At 42.6% G+C, this 22259-nt stretch overlaps 1 protein-coding gene across 2 annotated transcripts in view; it reads left to right on the top strand.

The window, feature by feature from the left end:
* The first annotated feature begins 10234 nt into the window (after positions 1-10234).
* The window catches only part of ADGRD1 (adhesion G protein-coupled receptor D1), a 116389-nt gene continuing 104364 nt past the window's right edge, over positions 10235-22259 (top strand). Inside the window, exons 1-6 of one of the 2 annotated variants that reach the window (XM_082066517.1) lie at positions 10235-10861; positions 10959-10995; positions 14407-14490; positions 17012-17107; positions 18399-18521; positions 20983-21162. In XM_082066517.1, coding sequence (XP_081922643.1) covers positions 10691-10861; positions 10959-10995; positions 14407-14490; positions 17012-17107; positions 18399-18521; positions 20983-21162 — 691 coding nt within the window. In that variant the 5' untranslated portion in view covers positions 10235-10690. The remainder of the gene's footprint in view (positions 10862-10958; positions 10996-14406; positions 14491-17011; positions 17108-18398; positions 18522-20982; positions 21163-22259) is intronic. The other variant, XM_082066518.1, reaches the window with a different exon arrangement.

Genomic DNA, 22259 nt, shown 5'->3' with positions numbered 1-22259 from the left:
TCTCTAAGCAAGTGAACTTTCATGCATTGTTAGGAAAACTCTTCCAAGTGTCTTCTGTTCTTCTGTTGAGGCTAATACTTGGTTGTCTCCTGCATTTCTCATTCTCTGTTCTCCTTTTCCCTCCTGCTTCTGATGTTGTGCTCCTCTCGCTAAGAGCTAGCAGTTAACCTTCCCTTGTTTTCCGGAAGCATAGAGCTAAGGCACTTGAGGAAAGCTGAACTAACTGCCAGATAAAACTAAAGCAGCGAATGCTTGACTGGTAAGTGTGACTGGATTGACATTCCCATCCAAATGGGAATATTTGTGGTCTGCAGGGAGTCTTGGGAGGCAAGTGTGTAGTTCAGCTTGTGTATGCTACCGTTAGATACAGTTTCCTCAACTCTTTTATGTTCTACAATATGCCTTTACAGAGCTCTCTGTTTTCAGTAGCCAGAAACAAATGGTCTCTGGATCTGTAAGGTGACTTAAAAGCTGTATCTTTGCATGAAACATCGTTCAGTAGAGCTAGATTGAATAAACTAAGCATCTTAAAATCCACTAGAAAACAGCTGTATTTTGAGCTAAGGAGCTCTTGCCTACAAAACAGTATATTAACTGAAACCACATCTATATGAATATCTAGACTTTACTGTAACTGCACCAAGTTCTTAATTTGAAACTCTATAGCTTATGACAGCACAAATGGTGGAAAATGTCAACTCTTAACACTATCTTGTAGAGATGAATCTTGGTTAATATTAGTACTGCTAGTAAACAAAAGTAAGTTTGAGATACCATTTTTCAGTAGTGTTTGAGTACATGGAGCCTGGAACTCTTCAGTTTTTGTATTTTTGGTTTCTTAATAAAGTGGAGCATTTCATTTATTCCTTTTAACTTGGATGTTTGTGTATATAACTATTTGAGTATTTAACTGTTCAGCCATTCTGGTACATGGTAGCAAGAAGTGTGGACAATGATTACTGGTTCTGTTGGAAAGAAGTGATGTTCAAGTTAGTGCAAGTTGCAGTTCTGTGGGTTTTGGTGTGGTTGGTTTTCTTGTGTATTTTTTTAGCTAGTCAGTGAGAAGTTGAGTTGTCACTTAGGACCTGAAACTCAAAAATACGGAACATCATACACTTAGTTTGTAAAAAAACAACTTCTGCCTTAACAGTCCATTGAAGCTTCTTGCATCATCTTGCTTTAACTTCACACTGTAGGTTCTTGCCTGCAGTGTTTACTAATTTCCCTGTGCCTATCTTGGTTAATACTGCTAGCTTAACCATCTGCTGCTGTGTTACTAGGTGTGGTAGCTTTTTTGTCTTCAAGCTGTCTCACTTCTGAAAAGGCACTACCTAAAAAAGGCAAATTGACACAGAAAACTCTGGTGGCTCTGCAGTATGGATTTGCCTTCAGAAGAAACAGCAGCACTGAAGTTACATTGTTTTGTTGTGTGTCCTCCTCACGATTTGCATACTGCACACAGGTACTGGGCTTAGTGTGAATCCTTACCAAACGGCTGCAGAGATTTATGAAAAAAGTAGCTGTTTAAAGTATAAAACTGCTCTGAGCTTTACTTCATAATCTTTGGTGTCACTTCCAAGACCGCAATAACTCCCCTGTGAAGTAGGCAGCTGTGCTAGTCCTGCTGCAATCTGGACTTGAAATGGTTTTGGAGTGAATTAGGTCCGCTTGGTGCAGCACTATACTTTGTCACATTTAGTCCCTGTTAATTGTTGATTATAAATAATGCAGGTAGCCTTTAATATGCATGTGCGGATTCCTCAGTTGATATTCCTCAACTATAACACTCCTAAGAAAATTTTTACTAGTTTGTTTTAGGTGAAATAAAATTCTACCTACTAAATAATGAGGAAAATAAAACTTGCCCTCTAAGAGCCTCTGTGCTTAAGTCCCATCAGTCTGTTAGAGCTCTGCCATTATCAGGACTGAAGTGGTGAGGCTGGAATCCCCTCCTGCAGTACCTGCTCTGTCCTACACTTGGCTGCTGTGTTTAGTTCTGCCTTGGCTTTCCCAAAGCAGAGATCCCTGGTTTGATTGAATCCTGACCAGGATTGGCGGTGCTGGTCGCTGTCTCACCTGAGCTTTGGCAGCTGTTGCCTGGGTCATGCTGTAGCAGGGTTGACTGCAATGTCTTGCAAATGACTCAAAAGCTCAAGCTGCTGCTGTGATCAGTTTGTTTCCACATTGGTGCGTTAATTTATGGGCTGTTTTTGTGTCTGTATGTTGATTTCTGTGCTCAGCTGAAAAGTTTCCCATAATATTTTTCCTAGCACAAGCTGCTCTTTGAGCATCCCATGGAGAAGTTCTCACTCATAGGTGTCCTGTAACACTTTAGAACATCTCTGCAAGTGGCCAAAATGGGGAAACATTTTTGTCTGGGGTCTTGTGCTCAGAGAACACTGATGTCTGTGCTGAGCCTGTGGCTTCTTTGAACACTGGGGTCATAGCCCTGCTGAGCCTCCCTTGCCCTTGGGCTTGTTTGTAGCCGTCCTTATGGTGCAAGCTGCTGCCTTTCCAGCAAGGAGGGCAGAAAAGACCAATTCCTCTGTGCTTTAGAGCTTGCTCGGCTGCCTGGCAAATAATGGGGTGTTAAACTTGGAATATCTTTATGATTGAAAGGGAGGATTAAAATGATAACCTGTTTAACAGACTTTGTGGGACAAACTGGTGAGCCAAACCATAGACTACATATCTGGTTACTGAATATTTGTAGGAATGTTGAAACAAGGCATGTTATTTATACCAAGGCTCTAGCACAGGGCCTAAATCATCTTGGGTTACAGACTGGAGTGCACAAATACTTATAACTGGGTTGTGTGGGTAACAAGGACTGAAAAGGGCGGTTAGAACAAAAACTGAGTGTGAAGTTACATGGGCATGAACAGGAAGCTCATAAGGTGGTTGTGATCAATGAAATCAGACAGAAAAGGTTGGAGCAGTGTCCTTCCACAGTTGTCCAGGTGACAATCCCTGGTTATGTTCCGCAGTGCTGGGATCTTTTCTGCCATAGCTATCTGAGTCTCCAGCACAAAGTGTAAAGCTAAAGATAGCAAATCAAGTGACAAATATAAATGGTTCTTTGCTCTGGGCTTCTTTTTCAGGTGAGAGTTTGCATGGGCCATGGCCAGTTCCACACACTGATTATTCTTTTTTCTCCTTCCCAGTCCCTATTGCTGCTTCACAAGCTTCTCACCACACAAAACCAGCGGTAACTTGCTTTTTCATGTCTTGGGGACTTTTGAAAACAGTGCTGGAGGGAAGCCATGTGTGTTTTGCGTATACCGAGAATATAAAAATGTTAACTTTCCCATCAGGCTTTTTTTTTTTTATGGATTACACCATTACAAAAAGTTGTTAAAATTTCCAGCTCTCAGGTTGTGTTTGCAGTGCAAGGATTTAGCGAGAGAGCCTTGTTTGCATTTATAAACAAAAACATGGGTCATGATAAACAAGAAATCTTTCTCTGCGTATATTTTTAGCGGGTTTGATCGCCGTTGATTGTGGCTGCAGTGGTTTTATTGGCGGCTGGGCGTTGTGCTTCGGGGAGCGCGGTGGAGCCGCCGCTGTGTCCTGCGGTGCCGCCGCCGCTCCGCGGGGTGGAGCGCGCGCTCCGTGCGGGAAACGCGCCACCGCGCCTCCGGGGTGCGGGCTCCGCCAGGACCCCGTGCGGAGGCCGTTCAGCGGCGATCGGCTGCGGCGAATGTGCGGCAGCAGGTGCTGGTGAGCAAAAAGTGAAACAGAGTGTGAGATAGACCACGACAGTGAATTACAGGAGGGCTTTTGTCATCCTAAAGCTGTTTGCATAGCAAAGCTTAGGGGCTGCTGGCATGGGCTTAAAAGTCAGAGCTTACTACATGAAACCAGGCAGCATCTTGGTAATTGACACTGAAGTATAACTTTACCTGGAAAAAAAAAACCAGCAAGGGTCATAGCCCTGCTGAGCCTCCCTTGCCCTTGGGCTTGTTTGTAGCCGTCCTTATGGAGCAAGCTGCTGCCTTTCCAGCAAGGAGGGCAGAAAAAGACCAGTTCCTCTGTGCTTTAGAGCTTGCTCGGCTGCCTGGCAAATAATGGGATGTTAAACTTGCTGGCATGTGCTTAAAAATTAGAGCTTACTATGTGGAACCAGGCAGCATCTTGATAATTGACATTGAAGTATAACTTTACCTGGAAAAAAACAACGTATATGCATTAAGTGCTGATCTCCAAACCTTGCTGTAAAGGAAAATCTGCTAGGAATAGGCAATAGACAAATGTTGCACAGTCCTGTGTCATGTTGTGCTCATGGCTTGATCTTGCAGTCGAGTTACAGTGTGAATAGTGAAATGGACAGAGAGCTCGAAGGCTCGGTGTCCTGACTGTCACAGCTCCCCTTTTCCTGTAAAGAGACTGTAAATAAGCAATAGATGTTCCTCAGAAGTTCAGGTGTGAGACTGGGAGAGCTGCTCCGTGGTGGTTTTCTCTGGTTGTGCTGGAGCGCGGTGTCTTTAAACAGCTCCTCGGACTCTGTGTGTTACGGGTGCCAAACCTGCTGGGGGATGTCAAACCAAAAAGAAAGCACAGAGGGGAAAGAAACGTGCACGTTGGAGAGGGAATCCCGAAACTCTGTGAACTCAGAGCTTCACTACGCGGTTCTCCACTGCAGAGCATTCAAATTAGGGCCAGGCTGGTGTCCGACATGGTGCGAGAACTGTACACAATGAGACTGAACATGCACCTGTGGTTTGCTGGGCAGCGCTTCAGGCACTGCTGACAAGGGACCGCCACGAAGAACTTTGAAAAGAAGAAACGGACCTAAGAGAAAACAACTGATTTTGCTTTGTCACCAACCCTTGTTGTGCACAGGTCGATTGACTTTGCTGTAACTTCTGTGATTTAAGTGGGAGCTGCGTGAAAAAATGTCCCTCAACACCCTGCAGCTTGGAGGTCACTCGCCAGGTGGTGTTTTGCCACTTTATTATAGGTGAATAACTTGGGTTATTTCCAGGTTAGGCATTACTACAGTAAACAGGGATCTTTAGTAACGTATAATGGATAAATACGATTGAGGCATGTAACAGTCTGTGGTGCAGATTGAAAGACTTACACCCTGGGGCAAGCAGTTTTCTATGGTGTGTTTCATTCTGCTTTTTAGTTATTTCAGTTGGCTGCTTTTGCCAGTGCTCTTCAGATGCTTTGGTTGTAGGGTTTTAAAGGGCTGGGTGCTGTCTCTTCCATATGTGTGCACAGCTACGAGTCCTGCCCTGGGTGCTTCAGTACAGCGTATGGGAAACAACACTGTTTCATGTAAATATTACACAGCAGCCTCAAGGAATCAATGCAAACAAAAACACACAGGTATAAAACCTTCTCTGTTGCCTTTGTGAAATGGATAGAAGAAAATAACACTATCTGCTTGAGTTAATTACGCTTTCAAAACGTATTTGTGTGCCTGTTGCTGTTGAGCTTTCTCGAGTGGATCCTTGCTGCTGGTGGCTTAGAGGACTGATGCTTGAACCCCTGAGCAGTGGATAAATCCTGCTTCTGAATACAATACATTTAAAACCTGACACGTTAAGATTGTAATGCCATTTTCACAGGTACTGCCTTGACTACAGAACCCTTTTTTTCCTTATTTAATTCTACAGATGTGAACACTGGTATGGTGGGTATTTCCTGATGATTCTGCCTCCTGCTCTTCACCCCAGCTGACTCTGTGCTAAAACAGGCTCGGAGCCCGAGAGGGAAAACAGTTGCTCAAAATCAGTATTTCTGACTAATTAAAAAGGGATCTGAAGAAGGTCGCATCAGTTGTCTTTAGCTGCAAGTGACGTCTGAAAATGACAGTGATTTGAGGAGCCTGTGGAAATCACCGTGAGATTGACAAACCCTCTAGGAAAAGGGCGGATTTTTTTCACCTCCATGTCATCCATTTTCATAGTCAAAATCACAATTTGTATGGCTGATTTTCTTTTAGTTTGCTTTTCTGCAATATGCCTTAAGAACGGTGGCAGGTACAAATGGGATATTTCTGTTTATTTTATTGAAAACGTGAAATTTCTAGTCAGTTCCATGACTCCAGGGTGCGTCTTGTGACTTCGGCATCTTTGGGCTGGTGCGGCCAAAACGTGAGTGATTCCTCTGGTCTGATTAAGCATCGCAGCAGAGTGGAAGAAGCCAAGAGCAGCCCCGGTGCTCAAGGGAATTGAGTTCTTTGGTTCTTCTACCCATTGAGAGATTCTGGAATTCAGTGCTCGTGCTTTTGAATTAATTAATGAGTCGCACTTCAGATTTGATGACTCTTCAGATTTTATTAAGAGCACAGATTTGGAAGCTTCTGCCACCGCTTCAGCCAGTTCTGATCTCTGTCCCCACCCTCTTGTTGCTTTTGCCACTTAGATCTGCAGTGAGAAGTACGGGAGACAGGAACCGTGTATTCCCCATAGAATGAAGAGTCTTTAATATGTGCATCTAGAGTGGGCTCAGATGTTCTTCCTGAGAAGTAATTTGCAGGTTGGCTTCTGGGTTTATTCTCCGTTTGTGCGGTAAACTTGTTTCACACAGCGGCTCAATGAAACTTTCATGGAGTTGCTTTTGCCCAGAAGAGCGAGAGACAATCAAGTAGCGCTGGAAGGGGAAACTGGCACAAATTCCAAAGGCAAAATTTGTCATGGTGCAATGCTCCTGTAATGGGGAAAATCTGACTACCTGAATGATACACACAAAAAATGCAGTTACAGGCAGTGGTGTTTTGGCAGATAAGGTGGCTTGATTCCATAAAAAAATAATTTATATAATGTTTTATTTATACAATTATCCCATTTTACATAAGCTTGACATTAAGGCTCAGATAATGAAAGACTTGATTAAATTTTATCTTTGGGATTTGCACAAAAGCCGTAATTATTTAGCAAAAATCCAATGTTTTCTTCATTATACGGAACGAGATGTTCAAGGCAACAGCACAACAACAAAACCTGACGCACAGGATGACACCGTAAATAGACAATAAACAGAGTGATCCAGTAACTGTTAATTAGCAAGTGGAGCCTCATCCAAAGGCAACTTGCATGTCAGACTCATTGTATGGTGGTGTTCACCTGCTTACTTGGTCTTTGAATCATCAGGCTCTTAATGTTTTCAGAAAGAATATATAAATTAAATCAGCTTAACACATATAGCATGACACAAGGATTTTCAACAGATTAAGCCTAAATTGTGTTGCCAAAAAGTTGTATTTCTGGCATCAACCAGCAGCTTCTCATCTTCTTAACTGGAAAAACATTTTTCCATGACAGTGTTGGCCTGGCGGAGTCGGTTCCAGGAGTTTTTCTGTTTACTTTTTCTTCAATCCGAACTGTTCAGTTTGTCCTTTTCAGCATAATCAACTAAAAGAGAATGTTGTGTGCTGGTTTTATGAGCGCGGTCAACTTTCTGACTAGTTTTGTCAATGTTTCTTTGTGTGTTTGAGGACCGGAGTGGGGCCGTGGCTGCTGCTGCCCCTCGGTTGCCTTTTGTTGGGCGCTGTTGTGCAAATAAGAACTGAAACACCCGGAACTCTTCTACCTGTGTTTTTTTTTCATAGCGTTTGTGGGTCCTTGGTCTGAGCTCTTTGGTAAGAGCTGAAGTGGCTCCTTCCATCACCCGTAGATGCTCATTCAGCTTGATGGTTGTTGAAGGTCACACGCCAATGAGAATCATCCTACTGTTAATCACAGTGATACAGATGCTAATAAAATCTGTATGTATTTATAACTATTGTGCTAGTAAAACCTCTGTGTCTCTCCCATATTATACATTCTTCCAAAGGCAGCACAGGTTTGTACAGCTGTAGTACAAACTTTATGTATAATTCTTTCCCATAATGTCTAGAAACTCTTTGTTTTGTATGTGTTGGGTTCACTTCGAATTGCAGAGCCTTGAGTTATGAATACACAGGAGGCCATGCATGTTTTCAGTGTAAATCAGACTTATCACAGACTGGACTTTCACTGGTGGTTCAGTAGAGCCCCGATGTGTGTAACAGGGATAACGACTAAAGAGGTGCCCGGTGTGGAACGCCTGAGAACAGACACCACGGAGTTCTCCAAGCACCCAGAAAAGTGCTGGAATAGCAACTGAGCCTTTTTGCTAAACCTTCGTCTTTCCAAGTCTAGACCCTCTCTCCCAAAACAAAAGGAAGAGCAGAAAGCCTCAGGATTTTGGTTTTGTTTGGGGAGCCCATTCTGCTTGTCACCAAGCGCTGGAGCTGCAGAGCGGATCCTTTTCCCTGCCGAGACGGGGCAGAACCCCAGGAGGTTTGCGGGTTCCCCGGTGCGGTTCAGGGGGTCGCAGCCGCTCGTTCCCCAGCGTGCGCAGACCTTTGTGCTCTTATCGACGTGCAAGCGCTCATAACGAACGTTATTTCGTGGGCGGGTTTTCGGGAGCGATCGGCGCCATCGATTGCTCCGAGCGCTGCTCCGGTTCGCGGGGGGGTGCTGGTGCTGCCCCGTCCGCGCTCCCTGCGCCTCGGCTTTGCAGCACCTCACAGCCACACGTTCGGAACTTGTTTCTGCAAATGAGCTCCAACGTCTGCTTGCAATTTGCTGTTTCCACAAAAATTTTTGGCAGTGAACATGTTTGCTTGGATTCTCACTATTGTTTTGGTAAGCATATTCTTTCCCTTAACAGGCCCCCTCTTGGCAAATATTTCAAATTCCTGTCTTTCTCTTTTTACGTTTTAGCTTTTCTCAGGATTTTTAGCTTCAGCTCGCTGTTATTTCTAAGGGTGGCTCTACTTGTTAGGATGCGATGCGGAATTCCTGGGGTTTACGCACAATTCCTCCTCTTCCTCTGGGATCTGGAGGAGTTTGTGGCTGACAGTAAAGAGGGGAGGAACCCAAAAACCCCAGTGGAAATCAGCAAAAGTCGGACTGGTTGTAACTAAGTGGGAAGCTGCATTTTTGTAGGAACCAAAATTCAAAATTGTCAAAATTTTGTTGTGCACCCTAAATCAGGGTAACAAACAAAATACGCATTTTATTTCGATACTGAAATTTCGTAACATTAAACTTTGGTAACATTGAAGCGTTCACGCAGCGTGAATGTCTTAATGTTTCCAAAATTAATGTTGATCTCTTCAACCCTTGGACCCTGGAGTCCCATCTAGTCAACCAGTCATTTGCAAGGAGCTAATTACTACCAGCAGCTTTGGAAGCTCATTATAGGTCTGGGGAGCCAGCTGGGTAAATCGGAGCCACAGCTACTGCCATGTGTTGGGCTTCCCATTATATAAGCCCTATATAAAGTGTTGATGGAAACCTCTTTTATCCTAGAAGTGATGGGTGACCCCAGCCAAGAGCCTGGTGCAGAGGTTGTGATAAGGCAGAGGATGTTTCACTGCACAAGTAAACACCTGGGGCTGAAAATAGGGTTTAATGTATTGGCAGAATTTTTGGCAAAAGGCAAATGAAGTAATTTGAGTTTTGCTGAGGTGTTAGCGTGGTCCCATTCAGGTTTTTGGTTCCTCATCTTGCCTACGTCACCTTTAAATGGGCTGTGTGAGGATGAAGAGAGGACTGACATGGAAATGCAGGGGAGGGATGAAGAGGGACGGAAAGCTTGTAAAATGTTAAAATATTACTCTTTCAGTTTATTTCCTTCATAATAAAAGAGAACTTGGAACTGAAAACAAGCATTTACTATAGAGGAGCAGAGCACATGAGGAATACCAACTAGTTCTAGCTGCTGTTTTACATATAAAATGATGGTTAAGACTTGTGACCTAGTTCAGAATGTAACTGGGAGGCTCTTAATAGAAAATGCAAGTATTTTTTAATACAAAGAAATTAAAGTAGCAACTATAGAAGTTTTTTCCTAATTCTCTTACTGGTTGTGCAACTTCGAGCAAATCAGTGAAATGACTCAGTTTCCTACTCTCAATAGAGACACAGTAAAATTAATTCCTCAGAGTGCCATGTGATTTAAATCGGTATTTTTGTTGTTTTTTTTAAAGCGATGTTTCCTCAGATGGAAATACAATCTGTTATTTTAGCAGATCTTCGCTTTCCTCCCCAGATTTCTGCCCGAAGCGCTGTTTTCTTTGAGCGCTGAGCCCCCCCGTGGCTGCGGTGCCCCCGGGCGCGGGCTGAGCGGGCGCCGCGCTGCTGCCGGAGCGCGCTCCCCTCCCCTTGCAGCCGGCCGGCGTTAGGACCCAGCGGAGGCAGCGCTGCGCCATATAAATAGAGTCCCAGAATGGGACAAAGTTTGAGAAGAAAGGATGACGCCATCCCCCAGCTGCTCCCCACCCAAAAGGGTCTGGATGGAGGTGCAAACGTGAGCGGGACGGCGAGGAGGGAGCAGCTTGTCCAGCTCCGTTCCGGGGGAAATCGTGAGCTCTGTGCCCTGTGTGCTCTAAGGAAACTCATTTTCTTGCTGGCAAAACTAAAACTGGCTTCGGATCTCCTGCAGCGTGAATGTAATTGAAAGGAAAGACAACCATAGGAAGAAAGCCGAAAACAAAATCTTTTTGGCACAGATCATAACAAACTTTTTGACTCCTTTCCACGGAGCAGAACAACTTTCGGATCTGATGCGCTTCTTTTAACTTTCCTCCAGTCGCGGTGATTTATTAACAGCTAAATGAAGAGATCAAAGTGTGAAGCAAGCAAATACTACTCAAAGGCTCTGGAAGGATATTTTGTCATCCCTGAAGGAATGGACTTTTTGTACCTGCATGGAAAATGTCCTTTTTCACACAGAAAGTAGCAAAAGAAACCTTATGACTGCAATCCTGCAGGAATTTGATTTCAGTTGTACTTTTAACCTTAGATACACCATGGAGAATTTGTTATCTCTGCTCTGTTGTTGTTATTCTTTGCTGATTTTATTTCAGTACAAGTATCAGGTAATGTTCTGACTTTGGTCGGTATTGAGATACATTTGGGTTCCTCTTGGCGAGTTTTGCCACACTGGGTCTCATTATGTAAATGTTTTTTGTGCAGGTGTCTGGAAAGTCTTCCCAGCTACCCAAACACCCAGGTAAGCAGTGTTCTATTTACATTTTATGCCAGTGTACTTACATATTTATTTGCTTCTTTGGAGCTACTAGAAAATGAAAAACACCAACCAAAAAACCTGTGGTCCTGCATTTGAATGTCAGCTCTGTATTGAAACTGTAATCAAGTCTGCAGTGTCAGAATGTCCCAGTCGTTTTAAATTCTGTAACCTACCTACTCAATATTCTGCATAGAAATGTATTGGGAGAAAAATACTCGTTATGTAGAGAAATCCTATATACAATGTGTTTGCTTGTTTGAGCAGGAGTTTCCAATGGCACCTCTACACAGACTATTTTCTTTCTTCCTCGGTGTCCCAGTGCTCAGCCTTTCCAGCTCACTGATTTACGGTGGATGTGCAGTTAGTGCACTGGACTGAGCACGGTTTCAGCTCATGCCCCCTCCTCGCAGCTTCTGTGCTGAAGTTCTGATCACTTATAGAACACATTAAGGATCTTTCATGTCCTTCCAATAGAGAAAAAAAACTTACTCACAGATTCTTTGGGGTCTGTGTGTGCAACTGAATTCTGCTGTCTATATAAATAATTTAACCTCAAGCCTCATGGTGGTGTACAAGTACAGTTTTACTGCTTCACCAATTCATGTATTGCTTTGTGCTTTTAAGTTTCAACCATATGCAATTATTTTTAAAGTAAAACACAGAGCGATGCAGAAAAGCCATGTTGTTCGCTATTGCAACAGCTTCGGCTCTATTGGGTTATTTTGTTCTACCTTCATTCAAAAAGAATGAAATAATCTCACTTCCTATAGATTCCCCACCCCCCTCTTTATTTTTCACCTTTTAAGTATAAGCTCTTTAGAATACAGCTGCTGCTTATGAGTTTGTTTGATGCCAGCCCTGGCAATGCCTTTGTCATGATGCTGCTACTACCACTAAAATACTTGTGACACAGTTTTTAGCATCAGATCACTTTCTCCTGGGGTTTGTCTTTTCTGTTTTCCCCTATTAACTTTATTCTTTTCTCCCCTGATGCAAAGAGATGTTGATGGGAGGAAGAACCATCTGCATTGGAGCCCACTGTGGGACAGCAGGCACGTTCCGTGCTCTGCAGAACGGAGCTGGCGCTGTGCTGAGGGGCGGGTGGAGGTGCCTTAGCACAGGTTGCGAACGTGGGTGCTCTTAATATCACAGAAATTCAGAACTTTCATTTTGCCTGCAGCAGCCAGAATACGTTCTTGGAAGATGGAACTAAGCACGTACCCAGATGTAGTTTATGTAAAATGCAAACCCCTCGTTCCTATATCCCATTTCCTCAGTGCGCTTTGCTTTGCTCAGCTTAGTTGAGTTTGGTTGCCTGGAGTTTTTCAGATTGGGTTTTGTACTTGCTTATTCTGTGTCGTTACTCTCTTATGTTGGCAGCAGCTTTGTCCTTTTGTTAGCAATTCTGCCTTTATCCTTCAAATATTCAAAGGAAACCTATGGCCACAGGACCTCCTCTGTGCCTCAGCCCCATCCTCCCTATTGATCCCCATGTTCCCTCTCTGGGGGAAAACCTCTGTGTCAGCTGCAAACATTTCTAGCTAGGTAGGCTAATAATAGGTCCTGGTCAATTATGAATCATTGGTTAGGTATCTTTGGTACACTTGAGTTTGGAAGCAAGTCTGGAGTAGTTTGTGTATCCTCACAAGAGGCAGAGCTGCTTTTCGTTCCCTGCTCTCGGATCTACAGTTGCTGCTTGTGATGTTTAGTGATTTCTATCAGCTTCGCACCCTTAGGATCCTCTCTGCACCATCATATCCATGGTGTTTGTATCCAGGATGACAGAACAGTCATCAAGCTGATCTCAAGAGTGAAGAACGGTGTGGGGATAGGCTGTAAATGTCAAAGGACGCTGCCCATGATGTGGTTTAGTGTGCACAGGAGGTGTGGGGGGTTTTGTATGGTGTGTGATGGCTGAAGCGGCTTGTAAGAAACTTATCTCTGCACGTTTCGCACCTCGGGTTCTTGAAATATTGCCTGGGAATGAAAAATGATTGTAGGGCAAAGAGCTCCAGATATGCTGCAATATAAATACTTGCGCTCTCTGTGTCCCTGTCGTCTGCTCCCCCTGTCCCCCTCTCTCCTAAAGAAAAGATTAACTCAAACTATTAATAATAGGATGATATGCCATGAGAGCGAACAGAACACATTCTCACTTGCATTCACAGTAAAATTGCTGTCTATCTGTATCAACCTTCTAAAACTTTCTTAGATATGGGAGATTCCAAATTTATTTCAGCACAGCTGGTTAAAATAATTAGTTTGAGAATAAAGGTTTTCTTGCAGCTAACAAGATAATAAATTGCATTCATTTTTTCCTACATTATTAATGCTCTGCCCTGCAAACAGAATTGTTAACACAGAATTGGGTTGCTTTGGGCAGCCTACTTTGGGTCAGGGTTGTGTCTCCTAAAATCTGTTCAAACTCATCAATTAGATTGTAGAGATAAGTCTGTCAATGGAAATCAACTGATGTTTTGCCTTTGTCAGCTTCTCCACCTGTTGCTAAGGAGGATGTTTAGGAAAACAAAACGTTCCCACCAGCTCCATGGAGTTGTTCTCATTTTGGTGCAGCGGAGAAGGTTCTGAAGGAGCAGCTAATGCTGTATGGGGAGGAGTCAACTCTCTTCCATATGCTGCTTTATGTTCCGGAATGTCTTCTCTTGTGGAACATCAGATTCCTTCTGTGAAAGGGTGTAGTTCTGCTCTGTGACCTTGCTAAGGTGTGAGATATCTGGAGAGATCAGGAGGGCCAGAGTGTGCAGGAACAATCATGCATACACCCGGATACTCCCCCACCTCCGGCACCCAGTGCTGCTCCTCGCTGGCTCTGCCCAGTGTGTCTCCATACACGTTGGAAGAACCACATAGATCATCTAACCCGGAGGTGTTGCACCGGTGTCCCAGCGAGGTTTGGGAAGAGGGGCAGGTTCCTGGGAGCTGGGCAGGTTGGTTACCCTGGAGGAGGCAGGAGCGGTGTGTGCAGGGGCTCGGTGCTCCCCACGTGCTCCCTTCCTGCTGCTTTCTACCGGCCACTGGCTGGTAACAGCTTAAAATGACTCTCAAATGCCGTCTCAGCTGTTACATCAACAAACGCTGCCTGGTACACCAGCAGAGATCTAGTTAGAGATCATTACACGTTCTGAGTGCAATTGGAACAAAAATCAGTTGAGATTTAAAACCAGGTTTTCCTCAGTGCTCAATCAGGTATCTGGCTTTAATCTCCTCTGCCATTCTGATTTATGGACTTGCTTATGTGTAGTACTTGATTTACATAACATACGTTGTTTTATTTAACCTATCAAACCCCTTTATCGTTCTCTCCCGTAGAGACTTGTTACAGTCCCTGTTGGGTCTTCCTTTAATAACCTTTTCATCTGTGTTTCTTGGAAGGGTTCAAAGTTCTCGCCTCAGCTTCCCATTACTGGCCGCTGGAAGATGTGGATGGAATTCATGAGTTTCGGGATACGAATGGAGGTAGACAAAGGATTCCTTGACAATGGCAATAACATAAGTATTTGTGTCAGTCTGTAAGTAGACGGGAGCAGGAGACGTGAGAGGGTTGGGGTTTGTACCACAGCAGTTGAGATTTTTTAGTCAATGTTTTTGCAGTGCTCCAATGTCCAAACGATAATGTATTTGCGAACTGATTTTTATAGAGTATTCTCAGACACTTTATGGGCTGTCTAAGCATTGTTAAGGTTATAAAGAGAAAAGGTTTATGATCCACAGAGTCATTGAAATCACGTTTTTAGTTGGTTTGCTACCTGCGTTACATGCACTAATACACTCATGACTGAGGTTTTGGCTGTGCCAGCAGTGTCTGCTGCTTTTTGCTTTTCAGAAGGAGTTAAACGTCCAGATTCTTCAGGCACTCTTCGAAATTGTATGTAGCATCCACAGAAATAGAAGTGTAAGCTCTCACCTGAATACTTCTCACTCATTTTTTGGTACTTTTGGCTATTTCCTTACAAGCAGTCTCGCAGCATTAGTTCAAACTCTTTTCCAATCTGGTGCAAGGGAACACGCTGGTGGCTGCAACATCTTCACCCAGAGAGAACCCCGCAGAAGATTAAATCAGGAGCTCGAGACATTTACAACCGCACATGAAAAATGTTATAGAAGTGCAAAGTTATTGCTATTAACTACACAAAAATGGCAACGTCACTCTGCTCCTAAGTGGGCAGAAGATACATAAATATCTAAACCCTTTTATTCCAGAGGTGTTCCAGTATTTTAAGATTAAACTTTGACCCATCTTTTCCACAAAGTTTCTTAAAGGAATGAAACGGACTGACCAGAAATAACTCTGGGCAACATTCTGCTCCCATTAGAGGCTGATGGCAGCATGCCCGTTGACTTCAATAGATTCATAATTTGGCTTACAAAAAGTTAACATGGGTTCTCTCACACTGTGTTAAAGTAATTTTCTCACATTAGACTTCACATGGTTTCAAGAAGAGCAGAACGCTCCATATCTAGCGCTGCTTTGGCGTCCGTGTTACAACGGGGTCATTTTGCAAGTGATATATAAAATATAGCTCCTGGGAAAATGACAGCTGGTGCTAGATTGTTTTTCAAATGATGTTAAATTACATTATCTCAAAGTTCAGAAATCTTTTCAGTAGTACCTTGAAAGAGATGAAGCAGAATGTATAGAATTCCTGACCCTCCAAGCCGTTGTTGACAGGAATGGGAATGGCTCGCGTGAGCAATCTCCTTTGACTCCTAGAATGACACTGTGTTAAATACCTTTATAAATGAGCCAGCTGCATGACTTTGCTGAAAAACATTTGGAGGACTTTGTCCTACTATTACTTGCCAAGGATGCCAGTATCCAAAAGCCTTTCTCCCTGCAGTGCAATTCTGGCAATTTGAATTATTTCCTTAATGTTGTAGTGCATAGTTCAAATTCTTCTTAGCTGCTTATATTGTGTGTTATAATACACAGATATTATTTCAACTGCCTCCAGCTGAAGTTTGATGTATCTGTTATCTGACTTTGATATAAACGTTTTCGTTATTGTTGTAATCTAATGCAGGTGACAATTTGCTTGTTTTTGATACCATTCTGATTAGACAACTCTTCTGTTTATTGCCAGAGCCTTCTTCCACTCATCATATCACGCAATTATTTTCATTCCGTGTTTTCCCTCTTAAATCCTTGAAGCATCATCATCTGTCCGTCATGTTAATCCATTTCACTTGTTGAAGTCATTGTGTGTGGAGCCAGATTTGTATCTCTCAAGGTGTTTGTGTTGTGAGAGTGTCAGCAAATTAATGTGCTGGTTATCACAGCAGGGACACAATCAACTTGAAATATAGCAAACAAACAAGCGTGTAGCCATGTTGGGCTTTTGTAGCTGACCACCCATTTTTCATGCATTTTTTTCCTGAGGCTTTTGTGTATGCAGGTGTTTTCTATTTTTTAAAGAGCATTTACCTCTCCCTTCTGTGAGCTCAGTCGGGCTAAATCCCAAATCAATCTTTCTCTATTTATTTTCATGGGCTTCCCATCAAGCTCTATTTGCCTGCCCAGGGTAAATAACGACAGTGCACAAAATACTGTTAAATTATCAAAAAAAAAAAAAACTAGAGAATAAAATCATCAGATATAAATAGTCAGGGTTTTTTCTTGTGTTTAGATGGAATTTCTTGTGTTTGAATTTGTGCCCATCGCCTCCATTCTGTTCACTGGCTATAACGGAGGGAGCCTGGCGCTATCTCTGCACCTCCTGTTGGGTGTTTGCAGAGACCAACAAGATCTCAGCCTTGTCTTCTCTTTTTTCAGACAACCCCTAAACCTTAGGAACACCCCATTTGCTTCGCTGGTGTAGTTAGCACAGCATTTGTGTGCACACGCGTCCTTGGGAGCGGTGCTGGGGTGTTGATTTGTGTGATGTGTGCTGTGTTGAGAGATATGAACTGGTCATTTCATTACTGATTGTTTAATCATTGTTTTGCTCATTTGCTTATTTTCTTTTGTTGTTCCACCCAGCTCTAAGAATCCACAACTTCACTGTGCTTCCTTCCCATAACTCTACCTTTGTATATACCAATGACTCTGCCTACTCTAACTTCTCTGCAACTGTAGGTGAGGATTTATGTCTTTTTTTGTTCTGCATTTGTCAAGCTTGGCTGGTTCTTGTAACATTGGATTCAAAGTTAACGCTGAGTTTTGGTTCAAGCGGCCCATGGGAGGATGGGTCCCGGTGCTTCTCCAAAACATAAAATATATAGAGAGAGCTCAAAAGAAACAGAGATGACATTTCAGAGGAACGTATAAGAACAAATAGGTTGAGCTTTTTCTTTTGAGGTTAAAAGGAAACAGAAGCCATCTGTTTTTCAACATTTCATAGTAATTTTTAAAGGACACCTTAAAAAAAGACAAATAAAAGCAAATTTGCAAAGCCTGGAAGTAAGATCTTGTCAATTATGACATCCCTGTTTAACATGTTGAAGAAAAGGACAAGCAACAATCTGCAGAGTTATGTCCTTTTAATGATTTTTTATTATTATTCTGTACATCACCACACGGGGAGATAAAAGGAAGAACAGAAAATGACAACTTTTCGGGCAGAAGCCTGACAGATTTGGAACTACTGACATCTACACCAGAATCAGCTTAAAGCCATTTAATTGGCATCGCTAGGATTTATACTTATGAAGGTGCAATTGAAATAGGACCTCTTGTCCGCTCTACATTTAGGTATTAACTCACATCTAGTTGTTGGCAAATCTGACCCGAGGAGGAAGATGGAAATGGTGGGAGCATCGTCCGCACTGCTCTGACTCTAGGAACTTTCTATAGAATATTAAACCCACTATTTTTCTACTCAACAGTAAAAGTATGCTGGCAAATGTGAACTGTATTAATAATGAACTTCAAATGACCCTAATTACTCTCAATCCCCACTTATCTGCTTTATAGACAATTTTCACAGTTCTCACGTAATAAGATATATTCAATATGAACATTAAAGAGAGTAACATCAACGGCGAAGGAAATGCTGTGGAAACACAAGTGCCTTACCTTATGGGATTTATTCTGGCTAGATTAATTTAGAATTCAAGTGATTTGAGAAGAACTTAGAAGTGTTTGCTTCACCCCATAATACACACTCAATTTTGTAAAAGAAATTAAATTTTATCTGTGGATTAGAGGCAGAACTTGATGATTTCTTAAAGGAAGGGGGGGGATACCTGAAAACTGTGACGTTTGTATTGAGATTTGGCGTGAACTCAAAAACAACCCCACCACCAAACCAAAGCAAAGCTCTAGTTAGGACAAGATAAGCATGTGAGGTGTAGGGGGCTGTTAAAAACCTGTTTCCAAGAAGTTTGGGTTTATCTAAATCTTAAACAACATTTTGCTTTTCCTTTAGATATTGTAGAAGGAATGGTGAACAAAGGAATTTACGTCACTGAAAAGAAAGGCGTTACCTTTCTCTTCTTTGGAAGCTATCAAAACTCTTGCATTAGTAATCCAGAAGTTTGTGGACCTGAAGGTTAGTAAATTCATTAATTACTATTGGCTTCTTTCTGCTGTCAAACTATGTAATTTAATGATCGTTTCCTTCCTCATTGGAATAAACTGTCAAAAATTCCAGCTTGACGTTATTCTTCATTGACTTTTAAAACAATGGAGTGTTGACTGCTGAAAGCAGATGGTACCTGGATGTAACCTGAGAGTATTAACAAAAGTTATAGTGTCCTACTGTAGGCAGATTTTCTGATACATATTGTATCTTTCATATTTTTTTGTACCACTGGGGAAAAAAATCATCACGAAGTTGTATTATTTCTACGTCTATAGTATAACATAATAATTAGAATAAATGATTTTTATGGTACCAGAGCACTCACAGTATCTCACAACAAGATCATTGAAAACATAAACCACTGAAATGTTCAGCAGATAAAATGTGAAAGGAAGACATCATATAAACAATAAATACTGAATCACTGTAGCAAGTGAAAAAAATAACCATCAGTAAAAGGGGAAGATGGTTGGGCTTGGTGGCCCCTTCAGCGGGAATATGAACTGGGCTTATCTGCCAACTAAAGTATCGCAACGTGCTTAGGACAGACCTTAAATCTTTCAGGTGGGAGTTCACAGCGTTTATAGCTCTAAACACACATCCATCAAGTTCTAGCAACTTGAGATGGATGATGTTCATATACTAATTGATTTCTAGGAGGCCAATGATAATTGATTAGCATCTCCGTGGTGGTTAGTTTATCACGGATAAAGCAGTTAGGGAACGGTCTGTAGATCATGTGAATTGATGGGTGCTGTCATGAGGATAAACAGAAAGATCAGTTAGAAAGATATTACATAGCTAAATTATCTATTCTGCAATGATTTAAATTTTAACTTTTTTTGCTAATTTAATAGGACAAAAAGAACATGTGAAATATTAAAAAATGTATGTTCCAGAGAGTAGAGGAGGGTAGAATATTTCTGACAGTAGTGAGCTGAGGCTTTTCTATCTTTAATCATAAAATTATGAAACGCTTAAAAAAATGGTGTTAACAAGAAATGCACATAATATTTTGAGGGCATCATTGACTTGTGCTGAGCTCTCTGGTAGCACATTGGCAGAGTTCACAGTGCCGGTGCAGCAGAACTGCCAACTAAAATCATCCGGACAGATATTTTGGCTACGTGTCAGAAGAGCACGGTCAGCAGGTGAAGGGAAATGATAATCCCCTCTCTTCAGTGCTCAGCAGAGTGTGTCTGAAGTACCGTGTCCCCTTTCTGTCCCCTGACACCCAAGAGGTGCTGAGAAGCCAGAGTGAGTCCAGTGATGGCTCAGGCTGGGATGACACCAGTATAAGTTGGGGAATGACTTGTTGGAGAGCAGTGTAGGAGAAAGGGACCTGGGGGTCCTGGGGACAGCAGGGTGACCATGAGCCAGCACTGGGCCCTTGTGGCCAGGAAGTCAATGGGACCTGGGGTGGGTTAGAAGCGGGTGGTCAGTAGGTCAGAGAGGTTCTCCTGCCCCTCTGCTCTGCCCTGGGGAGACCACACCTGGAATCTTGTGTCCAGTTGTGGCCCCTCAGTTCCAGCAGGACAGGGAACTGCTGGAGAGAGTCCAGCGCAGCCACCAGGTAACCGTCACTAAACAGACAAGTCGTCTTACAGAAGTCATATTTCTTCGCTAATGTTCAATTCAAAGAGTTCTTCAGTTTGGCAGCATAATACTAAAATTTGCTGAGAATTTAACAGGATTATTTGTGGACAAAGTTAATCTCATGTGCACTTGGAGGATTGTGCTTGCATTTTGGGAAGAATTCTTTGATTTTTGTGTGAGAACCTCAGAATTTTTACTGTGACCTTGCATCTGTCCCTATCATTTTTTTACATTGGTTCGTTGTTTTCAGCAATTATTGGAGCACTGGAGTGTGAAAACACACATAATAACATGGTTGGAAGGATTAACATGCAATTAGCAATGGCTGCTCCTGGCTGGCGCGGACGCGCTGGCAGCAGCTCCCAGCACTCACCGTCCTGTTTCTGGCTCTGCTGGTGTCTGGGGAACATCAGAAAAGGATGTGGGTGCTGGTGGAGCACACAGGACAGAGACAGCAACTTGTCTTTTGAAATAAGCAAAGATGACAGGCGGGTGAGGAGACTGCAGAGATACGGCAGAGGGAACGGAAGCATAGATCTGTGAGAAACCACGACTTTGTTACTTTTGGTGCCCAAAGAACTTTGTTTTAACTGGCAGAAGCTACTTAGGAAGCAATAATTCCATACTGGGTATGTGCATGTGATGTGAAACTAAGAGACACTGATTTGGTTTTAAGCTGTTAGAGCGTTGTTGATTTTAAAAACACTGTCCTTTTTATGCTAGCAGATGATCTCTCTTGAAAGCATTCCCACTCCCTGTATTCTACACTATCGGACACTTTCAATGACCCTTGGTTTTGCCATTCCAACCTCCTTTCACTTGCTTTCATCAGGAGTAACGTTTTCCTTTTTCTGGAAGACTCAAGACCAGCAGGCCAAGTTTCTCCCTGCCTCTGGTGGACAAGTCATCTCCAGTGGCTTCAAAATCTGTTCAAACGAAGGCGAAGGCTCGGTGGAGTTTTACACCCGTGGAAACGCGATGATGAAGTGGAAAGCGAGCTTTAGTCCCCCAGGTACAGTTTATCAGATTTTTAATTTCTTGGTCTTTTAGTTTACTCTTGCAGAGAGGTGTAGGGTGAGAGGACGACTTGAGGAAAGAGATGTGGATCTATACACATAGCTACAGAGCTCAAGAATCCTCCTGATGCGGGGAGAGAGATGTAAAGTATGGACTGAAAAAACAGTTTTGGTGTGTTATAGAACATCTGCCATTCAGTAACAGTCCTCGGATGCAACTTGGAGTTTTTTCTGAAGTGGAATTCTTATTGACATCAATAGATTGAGTGCTTAGATGGAAACGAACGCAGGCTAATTGCTGACAGTTCTCAGTATATTCTGAAACTGGATACATGCTCTGTCCTCTACTGCCTCCTAAATTAAGACTGTACTTGGTAACTATCTAACTGGGTCCTTAGTGCTTTGGTCATTTTGCTGTCTGTTGAGTATCAAGTTTTGTGTGCCATGGCACAGTGTTAATAAACATTTTGGTGTATCGCGTATCTTACTGCTTCTGTCTAAACTGGTGGTGTTGGGGAGCAGTATTACCTAGTGACTGGAACAAATTCAGGTCTTTTAGTAATTCTAATAAGTCACTAAATCTTTTCTTGCCTTGATTTGACCACTATACATTGGCAAAATAGTATGTTCTCACCTTGTCGTAGCAGAGTTTAGAAATCTTATTCTAAGAGAAAAGCTGCTAAATGGTAAGAATAATTCACACATTTTGTGGGTTATCCAGTCCAAGTGAAAATTAATATTGTGTTTTCAGACTCTTAGTTACAACTGAGAAATGACAGCAACTTTTTAATGAGTCTATCTGCTTGTTCTCCAGTTCTTGCAGCCTTTGTGCAGTTCTTGCTGAACTGAGGTTTGAGACAGTATTGAAGAGACTTCAAATCCTGGCCAATAATACTTAGCAAGTGTAATTTATGAAACTGCAGTGAACCCAAGTAAAAGTTCAGACAAAAGCTAACAGGCATTCTGCCAAGGTATGGGCCTCCCTATGGGTACATAGATTAATATACATGACATCAGCGTTCTATAATTCACTCCGAGCACTTCCTACACAGCTCTATAACATTGCACAAGTCAGCAAAAACCTACTGAACAG

The sequence above is a fragment of the Streptopelia decaocto genome, assembly GCF_964273445.1.
Source record: "Streptopelia decaocto genome assembly, chromosome: 15".
Classification (NCBI taxonomy): domain Eukaryota; kingdom Metazoa; phylum Chordata; class Aves; order Columbiformes; family Columbidae; genus Streptopelia; species Streptopelia decaocto.
The sequence above is the reverse complement of the archived record's forward strand: the minus strand, read 5'-3'. Positions and strand labels throughout refer to the sequence as shown.